Here is a 23,067-nt window from a genome sequence, read left to right as displayed (position 1 = left end):
CTGTCAGAAAGCAACACTGGTTGTCAAACTTTTTGCAGAGTGCTATCAGTTATTGGTGTTTCCTTCATTAGGAACTTATTTTTTCATAAATCTCTTTTCTGCAGCTCTACAGAAGAGATCAACCCTCACCTCCATACCTAAAAGAAAATCCAGGTTTAGCTGCTAAGTTCTTTGTGTGCATATAGGATTGCTGCAACATGGAGCTAAGGCTGCAGATTTGCAGTAGATGTTCTCCCATACGCAATGTCTCCTCTTACCCATAAGTAACGTGTCACTCAGAATGACCCTAGGGTGTTGGGGTTTTTTTTCTGAAAACTATGCAGTGTATTTTTATTTCCAATCCTTCTTCCTCTTTGTCCTCGATATAAACTTTCTGCTGCTTCACCTGGAATCATGACAGAGCAAGTATTATTGCTTGCTATCAGTGATTGGTTCATGATAACTGTGCTTCTTAAAACATTGATTAATTTTATTAGTGCAAAGACCAACAGAATTACATACACCTAACACAACCCCAGTAGGACTTAGTAAGAATTTGCGTTTGCTGCTGGTGAACATCAAAATTCAAATTTCCTTCTGTTCTGCTTTAAGGTTACTTTTCCCGTTTATATTTACAGTTTATAGCCTGTTCTCCTAAGTGCTTGTAAATCTGCTCGGATCTGATACACACAAGCACAAGTGGCAAACAGGTGATAAAGCTTACCACTAACTTGGGATTGTGAACATGCTGTGAGGAAATACTGTAAACATACTACTTTGAAAAATGAGGCTTCTGATTAAAAAAAAAAATTATGGAGGAAGGGGGATTAATCTGGATTTTTTTAAATGTGTATAAGCATCAAATTAAATTTATTTTTTTAAAGGAACATGCCAATATTAAGATTACCTATTGTGAAACTTTCTATGTGCAAACACAGGTGTAACTGCTTCAAAAATATTCTTTTGGTTTTGTCAGTCAGTCTTTGCTAGTCATTCAGAACATAAAGTTGACCAAGAACTTGTTTGATCCTTTTTTAGTGAAAAAAAAAATCTTTAGACATTTTAAAATTTTAGAAAAATCTAGAAAGTTTTAGTGACACTCAGCTATTGCAAGGCAGTGTTCATGCTCTGCAAGCTCACACAAAAATCATGGGGAAAAAAAATGAAACCTGTATTTTTATTACAGTTATCCTACAATCTGACATGATTTTGATCTCTGCGTCCTTCACATACTACACATGAAGCTTCTTTTTTTGTTTACTGAAGCTTTAGTAGTGCAATGACTGGTTGTGTTTTCCTTTTTTAAGAATGGAAAAAGCATAACAAATGTTTTTTCTGACTTTATTGAGCTACTCCTTTACTAGAAACATTCCTAGGTAACTTGAAAACAATAACGATCCTGAGGCCCAAGCTGTCACTTTTCAATCTTTATTATGAAAGAGGAGCTAGAGATGTACGTAATGCCTATGTAATACAATGTCTGCTGCTGACTGGTTGCAAACTCAGAGCTTGGTCAGCATCAGCTATGGCGTGAAGTTTTTATATGAGTTGAAAATTTTGTTTTGAGCACAAACACCTGAAGAGGAATTCTGTGGAAATAAAGAAATGTTTGAAGTTAGGCACATCCTAACTTTGTTGGGTTTTGTGCTTAGTTGTGTATTTATGGACAGATGGTGAAATCTTCATATGCTTATAGCAATAATAAGTAACCTGTGAAAAATATAGTTATCAAATTATGAGCTTTCTATATGTGCCGGGAGCAGCTGAGTTGTTTTTCTGATGGCAGTGGAGGTGGTATTTGCAGTTTTCTTCACTGGCTGCTGGTGATTACACTTCTAATCAACCACAGTGTTCCTGGAAGATTTTAATTACATTTGCTCTTTCTAGGCTGTTTTGATATCAAGTGAACTTTTAAAAAGCCACAGTCATCTTCCACAGAACTAAAAATGAATTGAAATTCTGCCATGCAATTTTAAGCTGACATTTTGATAATTACAGAGAAGCAGCTACAGAAAAATAATGTTCACGTTGAATGCTGGAGCCCAGGGCTGTCGCCGTGCAGTGCCCTCGTGTTAGACCTCTGGAGCTGGGCAGTGCTCTGCATAGCCTTGCTGCAGGAATACCCATGGCCGGAAAGAAAAGGTGGAAATTTGGGGGCAGAGGGATGAAGGACAGAAGTGTCTTTAGCAGAGCTGAGGCCAGCATTTGCAGCCAGGCTGTGGGCATGCCATGGTTGTGCTGCCTCTGCTACCGCTGTGTTTTTGAAGCACATTAAAAAGTGATACTCAACTCACATAAAAATAACTGTCATAAGGACAGGGAAACTTCAGCAGAGAATCTGTATGCACAATAAATGGGGTGAATAGTGTGAATTTTCCTGTGGAGTTTTCACACTGAGTTATCATATCAAATACAGATGCTGAAGCTGATGGCACTGTGATTCCGGTTCTTTCATGTTTTGATTTCTATTGAAAGATATTTTGAGATAAATATACCTGACTCAGTAAGATCCTGTCCCGTACAACTGTTTCTGGAGAAAAGTAAGAATTGCATGTGCACAGCACTTCTGTAGCTTGTACCAGCATGGACTAAAGTTTAGAAATAAAAGAAAGTAACCATGCCAGGGTATTTATCAATACGATGTTAGTAGTGGCACATTGGAGTAACTTGGCTGAAATCTATAATGCCAGCTAAATTCACAATCTCTGTTTATTTGCAAATATGACTAGCTTTAAAAAGTGTCCTAGCATTAGCTGTACAAAAGTGGTATGCTTTACTGAATAATTCTGGTCTTCTGATAAATAATGTCAGTGAGGAGAAACACAGCACATTTCTAGGAGTCCTTGCCTAAGACTGAGAGGTGGTTTCTGTTAATATCACACTCACAAAAATATGTCCTACACTCAAGCTGATTATACTGTCCAAACCTTACTCTAACGTAAACACATGGTAAGATTTGGATTTCCCACCTCTTCTGGCTATGAGAACTGTCAGAATTGATGAATTTCCAGGTTTCCTTGGTTAGGCAAAACACTCTGCTGTGCTCTGAGCTGTGATTAGTTAGCTGTAGGAGGGTGTTAGTCTTAGCTTGTTGTGGCTTTGCAGTTTGCTTCTATCTTGTTTTCTAGCCCTAAAGACTGTTAGCAATGCAGCTACTGCAGGAGAAGAAATTTGCTGTAGGACTGATTGTTTATATGAAGGATAATTTAGTGTTTGGTGAAAGGATGGATATGTATCCACCTTGTTTTAGAGGTTGATAACATGCCAGAGTTGCACTGCACTGATGTTAGGCTTGGTTAATCCTCAGTTTCTGCAGGTCAGAAATATTTCTTACTGTGTTATATGAGTGAAAGTCTTGAAATTTGTTTTTAGGGAGTTTTCCACTGAGTTTTAGAACAAAGCGTCTTGGTGAATGTTGGTTTCATGATGTCAATTGAAAATGCAGGTTTAGGCTGCTGCCTAATCACACCTGAGATGACATCAGTGGGATCCCACAAGTCTGGGTGGTGGGCCAGTGTGGCCCTGGTGTATGTCTGTGTTGCATCCTAATGCCATCAGCACAGGGGTTTCTGTCAGCATTCGCCACATGGAGCGGCCACCTCCCGTCTTCCGTCTTCCTTGTGCATCTCCTCTGTCATGCAATGCATTTATTATGCATAAAAGGCCCTCAAGTGACAAATCTCAGGACTGTCCATCCTATTATCTTCTGAAGATAGGTTAAAATGTTAGAATATAGAACACACAACAGAAGTTAAAAGTAAACTGATGTCCAAAGTCCTGAATATTCCACCTTAATAGGAAGTTTTTACAAAATATTCTCATAGGACTGAACCTAAGGTAGAGCATGATCCAGGAGTCACAGAAAGCCAAGGGCCTGCAGGCCAGGTGGTTTTGATGGACACCACCTTCATGGTATTGATCAAGGCCACTCCATTCCCCTCACATGCGCTTTTGATACAGGTGGTTCCCCGAGAAGCTGTCCTGAACTTTTGAGCTTTTCTACATCCATTACTATTTAATAAGCTAAAAAGATTGTTACCTGGCTAAAAGCTGGTGCCATAAAGACAAAAGGATAGAAGAGACAACCTGTCAAAGCTAGCAAAGTATTTACCAGAGGGGATGGAGGGCGGGAGTGTATGTGTGCATAAGATTAAGTGGTTTTTTACTTTGTGACAGGTTATCACAGAGATAAATGTGGCTTTGGTTTCTGTAAATGTGGCAGGCTTTGTTGTTGTCATCTGTACAGTGAAGAAAGCAAGGTCATAGCTGTCATTTCTTTGTTCATGCTTCCAGCTTGGTCTGGATAAGTGGTACAAGTGGGAACCCAACATAGGTCTACTGTATTGAAAGTCAAGTTGGATTAAAAACAAGCAGCAGCTTTAAAAACACATAAGCAAAGTTAACAGCCCTTGTGCAGTGGTAATTTTGCCCTATTGGATGTTTTGACCCAGCATTTCTGGACCTGGAATGGTCTTTAGTTCATAAGCAAGTCCAGATATTTTGCAATTAAATCAACAATACACTCCAATACTATAGAAAATACAAGTTACGTTGTTTTGTTTTACTGATTTGTTCAATAGCTCATCAGTGACAGAATAAATGCACGCTACAGAACCTAACTAAGTAGGAAAATTATATTAATGACAAAAAATGAAAGCGTAGTATTAATTGCTGGCAATAATTGTGCTACATCTGAAGCTGTGTATTACCTACCTCAAAATAGTGATGAAGCCGTGATACCACATCTAGTTAAAGTCTTTCCACCTCTCAGGGGAAACAATTAGCAAATATTACAACCAAAATAGTTCTCTGAATTCTTTGGAGTCACCATCATTAAACAGAAAGTGAGAGTGAATATTTGATTATATATTCAATCAGAAGGGAAAATACAGCCTGTTGCAATATTACTGCTGGTCAAGACTGTGAAAGTGAACCGCTTCTGCCTGGCAATCCTTCAAATTCAGCCTCTGAAAACAGCTTCAGAAAGGTTTGGGTGAGTGGAGGCATCAGATGTAATTACAAAAGAAGGATGAGAAGATCAAAGAACAACACTAAGCACAATCTAGGAGAAGCCCGCAAAGCAAAGCTGAAAGGACGAAAGAAGATTGCAGAAAAAGAACTCAGCCTTTTTCAGGCACGAAAGGAACAAGAGGTCACTGAAAAATTCAGCAGGGCTTCAAGAAGCAATTTATTGACAAAAGCAGCAGATATGTCTCTGAGGGATTTGATGAATTCTTACCCTCAGCGCTGACCTGGTGAGGCGGAGGTCAGATGCCAGAAAGATAGAAACCTGCCACGAGGAGGGGAGGAAATCACCCTCATCCAGGATCAGCCAAAACGCAATGAGCCTGTGATGCCTCCTGGCACTCCAGGAAGACAACTTATGTGAAATGATGCTTAATGAACATCAAGTGGGCTGAGGATCAAATCATTCCAAACCCCAAAGATTTTTAACCCTCCTTTCCTCTTTTTGCTTTCATTTTCTGTGTGTGTTTACTCTCCCTGCCCCAATTCAATATTTAATGTGCTGTTACCATTTGTGGGCAAGTCTGATCGTGAGATACTGAAGGCAAAGCCTGGCTTTAACAAGCCTGTTGGGTATTTTGTGTATCTTGCTTATTCTCCCATGTGCTGCCCTACAGCTCAGCCCCACGCTCCTTCTTTCAGCTGCCTTTGGTACATATTGAATTCCAGTTTAATTGCTGTCTGACCTTGGACGCAGAGTGCAATTGAGGCACAGTAAACACCAGGAATACGGACATGAGGTAGCTAGATCTTGTCCTCTAGATTGAGCACAAGATAAAGAGTATCAGATATTTGGATGCTGATTAGTGAAGGAGTAAAGATTTGGTATTGGTGCACATGAAACATGGAGGCATTTATTGACAACTAGAATTTCTCTAAAATTGTTTCAAGTTTGCTGCTTGAAATGGGTTATTCACTTATGTGGTTTGCTTTCTAGAGCTGGACCCTTTCCTTTCCCAGTTTCTGAGCTGCAGGCAGCATCTTGCGGGCACAGAGCGTGTAAGCTCTTTGTGGAAAACAGCTTTTCTCAGCAATAGTTAGTGTCTGCTTTCACTGCCCATGAACTTCTATAACTTCATCCAATGCAGAGATTTTCTGCTCACCGCCAAAGCAGTGAGTTCTTTTTCAGGTTTATATATGACACTGCACAGCATGTTTTATATGTAGCATCCCTTTTTAAATGTTACCACTGTTGGACTGGGTGTACTGATGGAACAATTTCAAATGTTTGTGCTGCTTCTGATCTCCTTTGCTTCTGTCTGGACCAGTCATTTTCACATGTGAAAATGTATGCTAATCCATGCCTTGTTAATATATTTAGTATCAATTAGCATAAGCAAGGTTGTTGAATGCCATAATTTAGATGCTAGGCACAGCTATTTTGCTTGTGACAGGAAGGTATGAAAAATAATTTTAACAAATATTTGTAATCAAGAAACCGGAGAAATTGCTTTTAAATGGCTATATAACAACCAGAACACAAGTCCCAACATTTTAAATTATGGTGCATCAGTTCTCTAAACAGCATGGATTTGCAGCCGGAAAGGTTTGCATATTTGCCAACATGAAAAGAAATGAAATTGTGAGGAGTGCTTTTCATTACTCATTTTTATTATTTTTTTTCTGCTACTGCAAAATGTATCATATTGTAGTTTTATAGCATCTATCTTATTGAGCTGATATGCAAAGCAGAGATGAGTGGAAAAGCCCCTTTGGAGTTGGGTCTTATTTCAAATCGACAACTTCAGCAATAGGTCAGGCTTAGCCCTGACAAAAGCACTTCTTCTGTAGCAGCTCAGTGCTGAAAGAACCATTCTGGGGATCTATATATCATTCAGATCAGGGCTAGTTAGATTAAGCTTTTAATTCATCTTGAAGTTGCAGGCAGCTCCTTCAGACATTTTAAGACTAGCAACTAACTCCGCTTTTACACATTATGTAGCACCGTGGATATGTAAACATGTAAGCAGACCTGTATGTTCACTGTCAGTGCTGTGAGCAGCTGTTCCAGAACTCTGTTTAAAAGGGTAAACCTGCAGCTGTGCATATATATGTCTTTTTCTGTATCCAGTTTCTAGAGCAGTGGCTGTACAAGTGTTTGGGTAGATCTTAAGTATTTGGTAAAGCATAATCTAAATTTCCATTTGGGACCTGAGTCTTTATCTTAATGTAAATGGCGGCATGGGAAAAAAAACCTAGGAGACTTGGGATAGTGTTTTGGTACCCATAAATGTATATTTAAAGCTAATGTTGAAGGTTTATGCCAAAAAAAGGTATAGAATATGCTCAACTTTTGTTTAATTCTTGCTCAAATTCCAGCAGTTTATGAAATTGTCATTGTGAATTTCCCCAAAATTTAGTCTGGTAGAATTGGGCCAGTCCTGGGGCAACAGGGATCTCTGTTTTTCTCCCTTGTTTCTTTGTTCCCACCTGTTTGCATGCCATTGGAAATAATTCCTGGGTATTACAGGACACTGTTTTGTTTAGGTTGCCAGGCCCATATTAGAAGGTTGGAAAGGTCAGCACATCCTGGGAGGTGTTTTATTGTAAGCTGTTAACTGAGTCTTGGATTTATGTTCCTGGAGTGCTCCGATATCCACAGCAGGAACAATGAATTACTTTATTTGTGTATTTTTTTACTGCTGTATCTTATAGCAATGAAGACAGTGACTCCACTAAGAGCAGAGTGAATCTTTCTGGTGCTTTTCAGTGAATCTGGATTATTATTATTATTTTATTTTCCTATGTGGAAGGGCAGGAAAACATTAGACTTTCTCATCTAGACCCATTAAAGAGAGAAAATAATACATATTTCAGTTTTTAAAACAGTGCTGTAGTCTGAAAGTCGTAGGGAAAATAACCTCATGCATAATGCTTTTCTCCGTTTGTCCAGTGAGGGTTTGCAGCATGCATTTAAAGCTGGTGCTTGCCTGTCTCTGCCCCTGTCCATACACAAACTTCCTCGCTATGCTGGGTGGGGGGTAGCTGACCCCAGGAGTTCTGTACACGGGGGGTAAAGGCACAGAAGAGGAGCAGCGGCCGGGACCTCGTGTGCCCTTGGGGACCCTGCAGCGCCTACTCCCTGGGTACGGGTATGCAGCAGCCACAGCTCCGTACCAATAGCTTCCTGATGGCTGGTTTCTGCTAGGGCTTTTTCCACTAGATTAATGAAATCTTGATGACAATCTTCATAGCTCACAAAACAGGACCGCTGAAGATTTGTTTCATCTAAGTTTGCTACTAAAATTTTTGCTGTCACTCCTTTGGCAAGAATTAATTCTAAACCAGGGACTAAGTCTTCAGCAGAAGCTAGATGGAGGGGACCTGGAAAGAAAACAAAGGGCTGACTGGAATTTACTGGTCTGTGCCAGATGAGAAGTTATTCATCAGCTTCAGGAGAAGCTTCTTCCACTGAGAGGCATTCCTGGTTACACCCTGCTGCTCTGCAGACATGCAAAAACTCCCAGCCCATATGATTACCAGCGGGGTTTTACTGAGGAAGGGGATCTATGGGGACATAAATCACTCACCCTTTGTCCAGCATAGGAATAAAACACTGGCTGCCTTGCAAGAACACCAAACAGGTCAGACAACAGCTGGCTGATGATATATTTGCTACAGTAGGTACTTCGTTTGCCCGAAGAAGTTTAGTGCCCACTCTTGGTGCACATGCAGTCTGTGTTTGTATGTTGAAATGGGTGTCCTGTGACAAACCCCAAGAGTTTTATATAGTACTTGCACTAATACTGATCCAGTATGGGACAACTTCTTAGGCTACTGCAAAGTATACTCTGGACACTGGTAGAGGCACGGGTAGAAAACGCAAAAATAGCAGTACAATTTTCTGCACTTGTGAAAAGCACCCGATGGACAAGGGACTAATTCTGTTTGCTTTGGAAATTTTTTTCTGCAAACAGAAATTTCTTCTTCTGTCCATATATATATCTGTTTGGGAGCTATGCATGAGGTATGGAAGCATTTGACTGACTCCTGTGTGTATGTGAAATCTCCATGGCTTCCTGAAGTGGCATGATGTGCTGACCCTTTCTCCAGCTGCGGGTTTGGCCCTGCTGGCCCAGCAGGGACACTGCTTCCCTGTCAGCTCTTCGGTGGCTAGGAGAAATCATGCTCCACCAGCATGGCTTGTTTAACCCGAGGTTTAAAGGCCATGTATTCCAAAAAGTGTTGATACTCAGTTCTGAAGGTATCCTTGGCTGAGCAAACTAAAAGTGATATAGATATTTTGACCTGAATATCTGCATTTGACTTTTGGGTCCATTTGCTGTAGTTGCAGGGTTATTGCACGCACCAGTGTGCTGGCAGCAATGGAAGTAGCATCGCAGTTTGTCTTGGAGCTGTCTCCACCCTACCATTGGTACATCTTGAAATGGAATATTTTTAATTAGTTAATAACTCCAGAGAGTATCTGGATTGGTGTATTGTACAGAATTTGAAAATAACTGTCACCGATGATGTGATTTGGGGAGCACTTCAGCATCAAGATGAAAGTTATTATATAATTGTAATAATAATAATTCAGTCCAGCAGCTAGCATTCTAGGAATGGCATATATCCCTTTTATTGGAAGCATTCTTCATCTGCTGAGACCTTAATGTGAATTCTTTCACATAAATGAAGTTAAGATGGAAATACTCACTGGTACTGCCAAGACAAACACATTACAGGGACACTGCAGTTACTCCCCAAAACAGGTGATTCTCTGAAAAATGCACAGACCTCCAAATTTGTCAAGAGTTTTCAGTGTCATAACAGTGTATTTTTCACATTGTATCTTTGTAGTTCCGTGTAGTTCTGCCATGTAATAATGCCACTGAATCTAGATAAAAACTAGCTGCTTAAGAAACAGATTTTCCAAACCTTTCCCCCCCCCAAAAAAAAAAACCCAAAACTGCTGTTTTCCTTTGATCAAAGGAAGGGAGAGTTTAGCTGTCATTATTTCAGGATTTCATGAATCCTGACAACATTTATTGGAAATGTCAGTGAATTTAACTACCTGGGAGCTACCTGAAATTACTTAATTTTTTTTCCTGTGATGCCAACCAAATTAAAAACCTTATTTTGTCCTGTGGGTCCCATGGTAAGGAGGTTTCAATCTAAAAATCATGCTATTATGCTACTTTCTCAGTCATCCCCAATCCCACTTAATTTACATTTACTTGTATATGTAGGTTGGAGCATGATCCTTCTGGTGCAATATAGTCTTGATTTTAATTTGGTGAATGACTTCAGTATATTAACTGCTGGCAGTAATCATTGCACAGGTCACAGAACTCGTGGTTTCCATAGGGACCATGTGATTCCCCATGATTGCTTACATAGATACTGGTCAACCACTGCCCTGCTGACAGCTGACAATTGTTCCTAAGCTTGCTTTTCACTGGGATTGCTGTAGCAAGGTATCAGGCATAATCTGGTTTTAGTTGGGTATTCAAGGCAGATGCCACATCTCAACTTCAAAACCTCTTTGTGCCCAGTCTGCTACAAAGAGTCTGCTCCGTGTTGCACAAAAGTAGTGTAGTTCAATACACATAAACAACAAATCAAGATACTTCCAGGCAATATGGTAAACTGATGTCAATGTACTGAGGGGCACTTTTGTATCAAAATGAAACTCTTAATTTACTGCAAGCAGGTTGTACAGATGGAGCATCAGAAGATGTGCATTTGCAGGATGGAAAATTGAGACATGTATAAACCTGGCTGTTTGGTGTGCAGGATATGAGTTTGGGAGGTGTTAGTGCTTACCTATCTTAATGAAGCTTGCCAAGCTAATCTCCATTTTAATGCATTGTTTTATCCAGCTTCAAACAGCAAACATTTCAGTGGAATAATCCTATCAGTTTTTTTTTTCCAGCAGGAAAGATTACAGCACAGAACATAAACAAAAAATTATGAATCTTCATTAAGAAAGTTGTGTTTATTTTGAAAGTTAGGAAATGATGCAATGAAAGTTGTATGTCATTTCAGTTAAAGCGTGATGTCATCAATGATTAGAAAACGGAAAAGTCTTCCTTTTCTAGAGCACCTTCTAGCAGGACATGGCCAGGGGACCATCCGTGCCTGGTGTGCATTCCTGGAACATTCAGAAAGAAATAATACTGATTTACTTGCCCAGGTGGCCAAGAAGTCCAACAGCACCCTGGCATCTTTACCAAGGGGCTGGGCGAGGGGACGGGGCGCACCCCCAGGCGGGTTGCAGGGACACCAGGCTGGGGGACAGCTGATGTGCCGGGGGCAGCAGGCTCTGCAGAGGGACCTGGGCAGGCCGGGCCGAGGGGCCCAGCCCAGCTGGAGGAGGTTCAACAAGGCCGAGTGCCGGGTCCTGCCCCGGGGGCACGACAGCCCCCCCAGCGCTGCGGGCTGGGGCAGGGGGCTGGGAGCTGCCCGGCGCGGAAGGGGCTGGGGGGGCTGGTGGCCAGCTGGGCAGGAGCCAGCAGCGTGCCCGGGTGGCCAAGGAGGCCAGCAGCACCCTGGCTCGTAGCCGGGACAGCGTGGCCAGCAGGGCCAGGGCAGTGCCCGTCCCCCTGTGCTCGGCACTGGTGAGGCCACCCCTCGAACCCTGGGTTCGGGTTTGGGCCCCTCACGGCCAGAGGGACGTGGAGGGGCTGGAGCGTGTCCAGAGCCGGGCACGGGGCTGGGGAAGGGGCTGGGGCACAAGTCCTGGGAGGGGCGGCGGAGGGAACTGGGGGGGTTAGTCTGGAGAGGAGGGGGCTCTGGGGGGACCTTATCGCTCCCCGCAGCTGCCTGACAGGGGCTGTAGGCAGGGGGGGTCGGTCTCTTCTCCAGGTAACAAGTGACAGGACAAGAGGAAACGGCCTCAAGTTGCACCAGGGGAGGTTTAGATTAGATAAAAGGAAAAATTTCTTCACCAAAAGGATTATCAAGCCATGGAATAGGCTGCCCAGGGAAGTGGTTGCGTCACCATCTCTAGAGGGATTTAAAAGACATATAGATGTGGCACTTGGGGACCACAGCAGACTGGCAGTGCCAGGTTAATGGTTGGACTTAATGATCTTGAAGGTCTTTTCCAACCTAAATGACTCTATAATTCTGTGTAGAAACAGTATACCCTCTTATTTAACATATTTTTCACCTGATGTGATTTAATTTGACAGAAGCTGAACTTACCTAGGGGTGTCTAATGGCTGCTCTTGTTTTCTATTGTAAGGCCCTATGGTGAGAACAGAAATAGCTGGTTAACTATCCACATTAGTTACCCAGCGGTATGTGCATCCCTTCAATGACCTGAATTAGACGTGGTTAGTTTGGTACATTTCTTTGAAGTGCACTAAAGCAAAAGGAAAGCAGGGATCCAAGATCACCTGGATGTCTTCTCTACCCTCTTCTCACTGAAGTGAACTTCATTGACTGTAAAATTCTTTAGAGTCAATTTATCAGTCATTCATGGAAATACCAAACAATTAAAAACTGCTTTTTCTTTCTCAATAAGGCCTCTTTGACCATTATCACAAGACAGAAGTGAAACTAGCTGTCAACCTGGATTGACATTTGTTGTTTGCTTTCTTTGTATAGTTTTGACACATTCTCTTTAGTGCTTCTGGGAACAAAACACCATTGAATTCTTGTCTGTCGCTCAGCTTGCTTAGTTTGTAAGTTCAGGCAGTGCTGAGCTGATGCTGGGTGTGTGAGTGAGGGGGCAAGTACATGCTACACTCCAGCACTGCCTGTCCCAGCTGTTGGGAGAGATGTCCTTGTCATCATGCACCAGGACACGTTTCCCTGGGATCTTTTTCTGTGTTTGGTTGCAATATATACCAGTCTGAGCCTGTTAATTTAGCTGTACACTTCCTCCGTTATGTTCATAGAGGCTGTGGTTGCAATAGAAATGCTCGTGTATTAAGATAAAAAGTTGGTTTACTGAGTCTGTTTGTGAATCTACCTGGTGTTTGGGTTGGCTGCTTGGTGTTCCCTGGAGTATTTTTATCAGCCAAGTGCCTATTTTGTGAATATTGCCATTGCTGCTGTCACTGCCATCACAGGGACCGGGATTAAATGCCCACCTGGCAGCCACGTTACTGTATTCATCTTACACAGGCCAGTCTCAGTCAGGTTTGTGGTACACGGTGTGATGCAGCATCTCTGCCCTGGCCTTTCTTTCTGCAAAGGGAAAAGGCTTTTGGGATCTTCTGTTAACCATTGGCTGCCAAAATTCCCTTAAAAAGTCCTCCCATTGTTCCGTATGTGAGAGGTGCCTTAACACATTACATTCACATCCATATACCTGTTTTCAAATGACGTTAACTTTTTTGGATGCAGTCACCACAGTGCCATGGCAGTGGTGTCCTGCTTCCCAGCCTTCTCTGTGGCCTGATGGTTCTAATATTTCTCATGGTTTTCTGCTTCAGATCTTCTTGAAGTTTCTCATGTATGGATTTTATATTTTTGAAAGACAAGACTTCACTTGGCACAACGTTCAAACAGATTTCATGGGGTAATAGATGGTTTTCATTACTGAAATGTGAGCTTTTTCATCCTTAGGCACTACTGTAATGGCAAACAGAGAACAAAAGTTGCAGTTCTTGATTCCTCTGTGTGCAGCCTCCTCCTGGCTGTCCTTGGCTGTGCCAGACATGCTTCCTGGCTCTGCAGCCTGGTTTCAGGACTGACCCCCATCCTTCTTTCCCTCCAAGATAGATGCTGTTATGAAATTCTCCCGGTTTTTCTCTTTTCTTATCATGAAACCCCACCTTTTACAGGCACTTTCCTTGCCAAAGCCTCGTGTTCTGGGGAACAGCCCAGCCGTTTTCTATTCCTGCTTCCTGGCCTCTGCTCAGCTACATCTCTTCACCAGACGAATCCACACCACTGTTGTTCACCACCACCTTTTTTATTTACGAATCCACACCACTGTTGTTCACCACCACCTTTTTTATTTTGGCACACCAGGACCCTCGACCTTTTCTGATTGTCCCCTGGCTCTCTTGCCTTCTGCCTAGCTATAGTGTCTTGTCATCACCTTCAAAGGGTTCAGCACAGTGTCCTCTACCCCTCTGTCAGTGTTCCCTCCCTCCCTCTGGCAGCAGGGGTCCAGGACAGCCCCCCTCTGTGCTCCCGCAGCATCCCTCTTCTCCTGCCAGCGGGCATTTCTTCATGCCACCCTCCAGAGCAAGCGCTTTGCCCAGGTTTCATCTCTCTCCTATTCTTTCCAGTTTTTATCTGGAAACAATCTCCCCCTGTTTACAGAAGAAACACTCCAACCAAAGATACAAACTCATGTCTGCCTCGTGCTGTTGAAGTTGTCCCTAGCAATGTGCAGTATTCTCTTCCTGAGCTCTCAGCTATTTTGGAGTGTGACATACTTAGGGCCAACATTAGGTCTGCTCTGTGGAGTTCTGCCCAGTTTTATTACTATAACAAAGAGAAGCCAGCAGACAATAATGCAGTTTTATTTTCAGCGCTCACTACACTGCTTCATATGGGCTGAAAAATACCATATTCTTTTTTTCTTTAAGTACACAAATGTGTATGTCCATGCATACCTGTGTGCAGCTGCAGTGGTGAAGAAAGACCAGAGCAGAGCAGGGACATCTGGTCTCAATTTCAGGAGTCCAGGACTTGACTCCTTGTTCTGAGCAATACAATGCCAAATGCCAGCTCCGTTCTCTAGTCTCCTTCTTGGGATGTTAAGGAGGAGCAGCCCTTACTGCTCAGACCTCAACACCTGGCTTTTTGTTCCCTGTTTGGTGGCATTAAATGACCACTGCATTTATTTTGTTTTGTTTTGCATAGCTGTATTTGCTATAGACTGGAAAACAAGTGGCTTTCCAATGCCTTAATATTGTCACAGCCATACGTACATGAAGATCTAGACCACAGAGCTTTAAGACTCATCTATTGCATTTGATTTCTAACCATTATTATTCACTGGCTTTCATGTAATGAAAAATATATTTCCATCAAAATAGAATGGAGGACATCTGGCTTCTGAGGTCTGGCTAAGCTAGACTTTGCTTTGGGTCTGTAGAGGTGCAGTAATGAATCTTTTAATAGCTCCTGTTCCACTACCTTGTCCTTACAAAGAACAAAAGATGTCTTTGAAAACTTCCCTGTTTATTATAATGGCTCATGAGTAGAGAAAAAGAGGAAAAAAATTAGGCTCTTGTGTGTTGTTTCTTTCTTGGAAGAAACACTTCCAAAAAATACGTGCTAGGAAAAAAGAAACTACTTCTGGGGTGAATTCTGACTTTGTGAAAATCTGGAATAGGAAGACCCAGTTTATCCTTAGCATAATAAGAAGGTAAAGGATAGCTCAAAAAGTTTCCCCAAACAATTTTTACAGGTATAGACCAGCAAAAAGCTGCCTCGTCTTGGTCTCTATGATCAACCTGTTTTTCAGTGGCAGAGCAGATGGTCACATGCTGCTTAAATTTATCTCCATAGATCTTTGGAGTGGTTGTGTGTGTTTCTTCAGTAGGTGGACTTTTCTCAGCTGGGTGCCTTTCTGATTTGAACTGGGACAATTTCAATAAGTTAATATATATTTGCAGTAAATAAACACACCTTAAGTGTTTTGGTTCGTGTAACTGAAATGTTAGCAGTCTAACCTAATTTTTAATAATAACAGAGAAATAAACAGAAAGAAAATGACTGCTACTACAAGATAAATGGTGTGCCTGTCTTTCTGCTGCTCCTTGGAGTCTTGCGGGTTCAGTCTGGGAGGGGCTGCACTATGGAGGCTTGTGAGCATCCCAGGCTCTATGCATGTGCTCATGATGGTGATTATTTCTTCATCATCTCTTCAGGGTCCAGCTGGAGCTATTTTTATTCATTTCCTACCATGCTTTTGCACCTTGGTCTTCCATAGTTGGTCTGTGCCTGTGTGGAGTGCTGCTGCCTGGAGCCTCGGCACCGAGGTGACCTGAAGGATGAGTCTTTCAGTGACACTGGGGGCATGTCTGGAGTGCTACAGCATACTGAGGTAGATGTGCTCTCTGTAATTCCTCACCCAAAGCAGTGACTCCAGCAATTGGGCAGGTCATGGCTCAGAAAATCTCCACCAGGTCTTCTGCAGAGCCTTGGGCTTAGGGTCAGGCAAAGCACTTGGCAGAGGATGTTCTGGCACAGACAGATGAGGACAGCAACTGGTTAAAAATTTGCTAAGCAACAGAAACTCTCATTTCATTCTCTTAGAAAAGGAACATTTTTCTTCTTGCTTTTGATTTTTATTTTTTTCCCCCAGATAGCCAAGTCTCAGTGTTTCATGAACTGCTTTAAAAATCAGAGCGAGCTGGAAGAGAGGACAAGAGCCTGTGGGCAGCTCTCATGGTGCACAGGCAGCTTCTGCAAGCTTCTGCCATATCACTGCGGGTGCAATCAATGCAAAATTCATGTCTCCCGTTCCTCCCCAGCTGCCATCTCTTATGGAGGAATCTATGCCCAGATTATCACAGAAGTGACTGCATTTGTTGTTGCTGGGGGGACCCAGCTTGTTGCCATGGCTGGAGGCGGGTTTGTGCCAGAGCACTTCACGATAATTGGGCTGGTGTTGGTGGGTCCCAATTACAACCCTCCATCCAGGCTACAGTTGAGTGGGCACAGCTGAACGCAGGAGTCCTGGCATTTCTGTGTCAGTGCTCATGTGGCATCCTCCCAGCTCCCAGTCTGCTACTTGTACACTCTCAGCTGCTTCTCACAAGGACTGTTTACATTCAGCCTCAAGAAAAAAAGTAGCTGCTTAGGTGAACTGAAAGTCACCTCTGGCTTAAAGTGAAACACTCCTTGTTGGGTCAGTGTAAAAGGCTTCCCTGAAAGAACTGTTAGTTACCGGAATATGAAAAATGCAATTCCTTTAGTCTTTAGTGCATAGCAAGAAACTCTGGCCAATGCCGGCTAAGTCTCATTCCTAAAACACCCAGAAGGGAAGAGGAAGCAGTCACTTCCAGTCACTTCCAGCTCTATTTAGACTTTTTAAAGCAAGAACCCACCTGGAACTGCTCAAAGCTAGTAGATACAGAGTGAATGACAAGGGCTTGCTATAAACAGGCTGCTTTCAGGTTTTATTTGTGTTCATATTATGCAAACGATCATTGCTGTACTTTGGGAGAAAAAAAAAAAGCCATCAGAATGAATTTCACCAATGTCCTAAGTTTTAAAATCTGGGTATGACTGAGACATTCCGTTGTTAGTCCTACAGATCCGTGTGATGTTGCCAGCTTTGCCTTTTAGAAGAGAGGATGGCTGATAAACCAGAGATTATGTCCCTGGATACTGTGCTTAGGGGAGGGTGTTTTCTCCTGGCAACGGTCCACATCTCTGCATGATGAAAAAAACCAACTTCCCCCTCTATTTTCCTGCATATACCCACAAAAATCCCAGAAATGCGTAGTTCAGGACAGTTATAATGCAGGCGTGGTCTGGCTCCATTTCACACCAGTTGTCTTTAGTGGGAAGAGGACCTGTTCTTGTGTCAGGGAGCAAAGCTGTACTGATCCCAGTGACCTTGCTCCCGGGAGATTTCCATCCCGTACCAATATTAACTAGCTGGTATTATGATTCCCTAATTGAAGATACTATATTTGCATTTATTAAAAATAATGGAACTGCTTATTCGACCAATCCTTCTGGCTGCACCCAACAAATAAGCATTTACATCACTGCCAGTGTCTGTCTACTTCGCTCTCATGTTTCCAAGTCTCACAGATGCTTATTAAAAGCAGTAGTATAGAGTTAAGAGGCAGAAAGAGATCAGGAAGAGGGTCAGTGAAGGTCATGGTTTTGTTAGTCAGTAGGCAGAATTTATTACGTATGGTATATAGTAGTAGTAAAAAGATGGAATGGGGTTTAATCACTGGCAGACAATAATGATGGATTAGTGGTGACCCATGGGGATACATTTGCCCTGCTGATCTGGCTCAGGAGGTCAGCACCCAGCACCAAGCGCTTGGCTGAGTGTATACACAGGCTTCCATTTGGGCAGAGCCGTACCCCGATGGATGCTTTTGGTGCATTGCTGTACCTGTGCACACCTAGTGTGTGCCTGCCTGTCACCCCTCCCCAGAGGGCACTCCCCCTTCTTTAGCAGTGACTGCTGGGGCGGGCACACAAGTCACCTGTGGCATGGACTTTTTGTCAGAAAGTGAATGAGTGTAGGCGTGGCGCAGGCATTGCAAAGTGGTATGTACGTACCTTCAGCTGTGCAAGCAAATGCCGGAGAACTGTGTGTAAGTTGTGCTGTGAGAGAGCCCCACAGGGTGCAGCGGGGGTACCAGGCTGCGCGGGGCAGTGAGCCACACTGGGCTCTGGAGTGCTACATCGGTACCGGGGCTGCAGGCAGGTTCACTACAATACAGCATCTAATTTCCCCGAGTTACCTTTGATCCTCTGCTAGCAGCTCTTACCAAGGATGCTGGCTTAGGTACCCACAGCTAGAACTGTGTGTTTCGCTGTCACAGGCAGAGCTGAGCCTTCATCTTACCCCTAAAGAGGATACTCTGAAAATTCAGCTTCTCAGATAGAGGGTGATCGTCAGCACTTGTTATGACTCAAGTATTATCTCTGAGGCTGATAAATTTGGATGGTCACCTTTGAGGAAAGGGATATCCTGCCTGCTGTGGTAAATACCCTAATTCATTAGTGTTTATGATGCTTCTGTTCCTCTGAGGTCTTAATTTTCAGCTGTGAGGGAAAGCAGCTGCTTTTGAACTGGTGATCTGAGATTCTGTACTCATCCACCCAGGCACAGACGTGGTCTTTCCTCTTGTCCCCATTCTTGTATATTTGAGTCATACAAGCAAAAATGCATGTAACCATTTATCCTCATGATTTCATAGGTAACTGTCAATACTGGTTTCCAGCCAAGATAAATTTTTCTTTCTTTCAAGTTTCAAGAAAACCAAATATTCACATTTGCCCTCCGCCTTCATATACCATGCCGTTTCAAGTAAATCAAGTGTGCAGCATCAGGGATGCAATTTTATCTTCCTAAATTACTTTTTTCTAGGGTATCTCACCATATGGGCAACCTAGTCTGTCACTCCCAGGCCGAGCCCTTTCTGCATGGCTGGGATCCAGCCGATGTCAGGAGGAGTCCTGAAGGAGCTACTTTCTAGGTGCTTTTTGCTGAAAGGAGGTTGTAGTGAGGTGGGTGTCAATCTCTTCTTCTCTGTAACAAGTGATAGGACAAGAGGAAACAGTCTCAGATTACATCGGGGGGGGTTAGGTTGGATATTAGGAAAGATTTCTTCACCAAAAGGGTGGTCAAGCCCTGGAATAAGCTGCCCAGGGAGGTGGTGGAATCACCATCCCTGGAGGTGTTTACAAGACAGAGATGCAGTGCTTAGGGACAGGGTTTAGTGGTGGACTTGGCAGTGCTGGGTTAACAGTTGGACCCGATGATCTTAAAGGTCTTTTTCAACATAAATGATTCTGTGATAATCCATGTAGTTCTTTCCAACCTGCTACTTTGGAGCTCTTTAGATGATTAACACTGGTTTTCCCAGTGCATGAGTCAACTGATGTGTGGTTTTGTGAGTGGACAATGTGACAGGAGCTGCAGCTTATTGACTTCTGCTAGCAACAGCTTTGCTAGGTTGAGGAGGTTTTTGGTTTTGACATCTTGGAGACATCATGCCTGGGAGCAGAGGAAAGGAGAGCACAGCACCCCACTGGCAGCTGTTACTTTTGGTGGTAGGATGCTTTTTGCTGTCTTGTTTCCAATAGAGGAGCCCAGCGATGGCACTGAGAACTCCTGCTGGGGGGGAGGCAGGACCACCGCAGCCTTACTTGCTGGTGAAGGACTGATCCAGGAGTGACCGCTCAGTTACAGGAGCACGGCTCCTGCCCCAAGACCCATGGAGGCTCTGTCATGGCACCAGTGTCCCGTAAGGGTAGTGACGTATCTTGGAGGTAGCAAAGGTGGTGCAAACCCAGCCTGCCAAACAAGAGCCTCACCATCTCTCTTTTCTCCCTGTTTGCAGGAGAAAGGACATATCCAGGCACATCCTTACCTGCTGGTTTCTCATCTTGGCAGCTGTGGTGTGAAGCAGCTGCTGTTACGTGAGGGCACATCTGCCGTGGCCTCTGGTCACCCTGCAGCCTTTATTGTGTGCACGGATACCAACAGCAGTGATTTTCCACATGCACGCTGCAGTCTATCTAATATTTTAATGTGTAAACACAAATAAAATATTCATAAAATAAATATAAATATTTAAATAAAAAAGAGCTTAAGAATCTTATAGAGCTTTTCAGTGCCTTGTGGAGATCTTAGTCTGAGAGATCCCCATCTGGGTCTGGAAAGCTGGAGAATCCTGGTAGCCCAGGGGCTGTGGGACTGCAGCCGTGTGGTTTGGGGGAGGAAACTGGGGGCAGCCAAGGCATTGCACAAGCCAGTACAGGCTCCTGCCCCCAATGGCAACGGCCACACTGTGTGCCCCAAGTCGTGGGTACTTTGCAAACTGGTATGGTTCAGTTCAGGACTCTGGTATCTAAACAGGACCTTACTTCAGACATTCCTCAGAAGAAGTTCAATTACTGTGTTTTGAGTTGTAAAACGGGGGGGGGGGGGGGGGGGGGGAGGGAGGAATTATTGTGCGTAATGCCTTTTGCAACTAGGGACTAATTGAAAGCTCTTTGCTGGTATGTACTAGGGATGCAAATACACCTGTGCATGCAAAGGTGCCGTTGCTGGCAGCTTGTGAGCATGGGCTTTACCTCCAGGGATATGGATGCTGTGCTTTTTCTATCCTGGGGGCTCTGGGATCTGTGTTTCCTGAAATCTTTACTGCAAAGTTAGAGGAAAGCTGGGAAACCTGTTGAGACAAGGTGCTTTGGTCTCTGGTGTAGGAATGATTTTTTTTTTTTTTTTTTTCAAAAAACCACAGCATTAGCACAGATGCTGCCTTAATCTCAGTCACCATGTGTAAATAACAAATTAATTCTGGTTCTGATGGCTGCCTTAGTATATTTAACTCTTTCTGTAGCTGAGCACTTGTGATTTCACTTTCTGAGAAAACGTAACAGGATGCATAACAGTTTTTTTGAAATGTGACAGAACTGAATAAAATGCTGAGAATTGTCCTAAATCCTCTGAGTTCCTGGATGTTTGCAAAATTTTGTTTCAAGTTTGTTGTTTTAATATCCTTTAAAAAGGATGTGCACATACATACTTTGCAGAAAAATAAGTTATTAACAACTGTCTTACACCTGTTTCTGGTGCATGAGAAAGGATGCGAAGGAAAGGATACACAATTTTCTGTTTGCCCTGCTGCACTTATTTTCCCCTGACTTTCCTGCTTGAGAAGACTGTTAGAGATTGCTGCTTCCTACCTTTCTGTCAGACTCTTAATTAGCAGGAGCATGTAGTCTGCGCAGCTGGGGCTTTGATGCCTTGCTCACTATCGTTTCCCACTCAGAAGATTTCCATTCATTCCGAATTGGTACCCAGCCCAAAGCCCTGGCTTCCCCCCGAGACACTCAGCATGTCTACAGGACTCCAGTTTAGTATGCACTGGAAGAGATGCACTGATGCTCCCTCGCTAGACCTACAGGCTGCTGGTTGGAGCCATAAGGGAGTGAGAGGAAGAATTAGCCTGTGTGTTTATGTGGCTGTGCTCCAGTAAATATTTTGATGCATCTGCTGCCAGCTCTGGTCTGAGGGAATCTACCTAGCATTTAAATTTTGATGGGGAGCTGTTTTGAATAATAACAGTGCAGCCGGCTGTGAGTCAGTGCATGTGTGTTGACTTAAAAAAAAAAAAAAAAAAAAACCTCAAAGCTTAACGCTTGCTGAACGCTGAGCTGCAGTGCTTTGCTTTTTCCCTCCTCCTTTCTTCTTTTCTTTCTTCTCTTGACTTCCTCTGTCTTGTTTTTGTTCTTGGGGGCATTTCACATAGATTTTGTTCACTGGCAGTGGCAGGGTGGGTGAGAAGAATAAAAAAAACCCAGCCAAAATAAATCCTCCCAAAAAACTCACAAGTAGCTTTTGCAATGGGTGCTGTAATGGGTACGTTCTCTTCTCTACAAACGAAACAAAGACGACCATCAAAAGGTAAGACCTCCTGTTTTGCTTTTCCTGTCCCTTCTGTGTATTTGCTAGGACAGAAATTTATATTAGGAAGGGAGGAGAAAATGAACATGTGCCACTTGCAAGTAACCCAGCAATGTTTATGTGAGGTGTAATTTGAAGAGGAGAGTGGGATGCGTGGTGGTGGAGGAAACGTGTGGGCATGAGGAAATTGCTGTGGAGGGGCTTGGGGGGTGAAAAGCATCTAAATATTGTAATCCTTCATACAGGCATGTATGACGAGGAGAAAGTAAGTGGCTCTATATGCAAAGCACTTGCAGAAAAGACCTGTAATTTCCAAATCCCATGCTTTATAAACCCTTTGAGGAGGGAATAAAATGTAGATACATAGCAAATTCTTCCCAATGCCTTGTGATTTCTTTCTCAGAAAGTATTGTTAGAGTCAGTGTTGCATACTCAGTAATCCAACACCAAGTGTGCAGTACTAATAATGTGTGTTTTATAAAGATTATCAAGAGGGGGGAAAAATCAGTATGTTTTCATAAAGGAAAGGAGGAGAAGCTCTTGAAAAATTAGAAGTAAGCAGCAGTCTCCATGGTTTTAATCCTTAAATCCATAAATATTGGGTGTGAAATGCTGATTTTTCAGGAGGTCTGGTTTGTGTAGTGTTTGCTTGAGCTTTGCTCAGTTTCTTTCAGGGTTAATTCCAAAATTCCTGGGTGCTGCTGAGCAGAAAGTTGAAAGCTCTGTCAGGGACATATCCATACCATACAGAATGAGTATTGCTTAGAAAACAAAACAAACAAACAAACAAACAAAAAAGACTCTATAACTTAGGCAAGTCTTTCTGCTGTTTGAAGTATTCCCTGTCAGAATCTCTGCATTTAACAGTGTCTCTGTATTTCTAGGGTAGGTCTCTATTTCCACTGGATCTGTTGCTCAGTGCGTATATATACTTTTTAATTGCAAGTTGGTATGGGGTTTCTAGCAATTTAAATTAAAAATCATCTTAGGAAATATTAAGCATGAAGCAATCATTCTAAAGAGAAATGAGAAAG

General features: G+C 43.0%; 1 protein-coding gene across 2 annotated transcripts in view; it reads left to right on the top strand.

Annotated features, from left to right (window-relative positions):
• Positions 1-23,067, top strand: part of KCNIP1 (potassium voltage-gated channel interacting protein 1) — a 436,769-nt gene that overhangs the window by 139,055 nt on the left and 274,647 nt on the right. Inside the window, exon 1 of one of the 2 annotated variants that reach the window (XM_027810329.2) lies at positions 21,790-22,033. The exons of the other annotated variant lie outside the window; for it this stretch is intronic. Within the exon in view, the coding sequence (XP_027666130.1) occupies positions 21,973-22,033 (61 nt within the window). The 5' untranslated portion in view covers positions 21,790-21,972. Of the gene's footprint in view, positions 1-21,789; positions 22,034-23,067 lie in introns of those variants that run through there. 2 annotated transcript variants of the gene reach the window in all.

This window comes from Falco cherrug, chromosome 8, assembly GCF_023634085.1.
Source record: "Falco cherrug isolate bFalChe1 chromosome 8, bFalChe1.pri, whole genome shotgun sequence".
Taxonomy (NCBI): domain Eukaryota; kingdom Metazoa; phylum Chordata; class Aves; order Falconiformes; family Falconidae; genus Falco; species Falco cherrug.
This window is presented reverse-complemented; position numbering and strand designations above follow the sequence as displayed.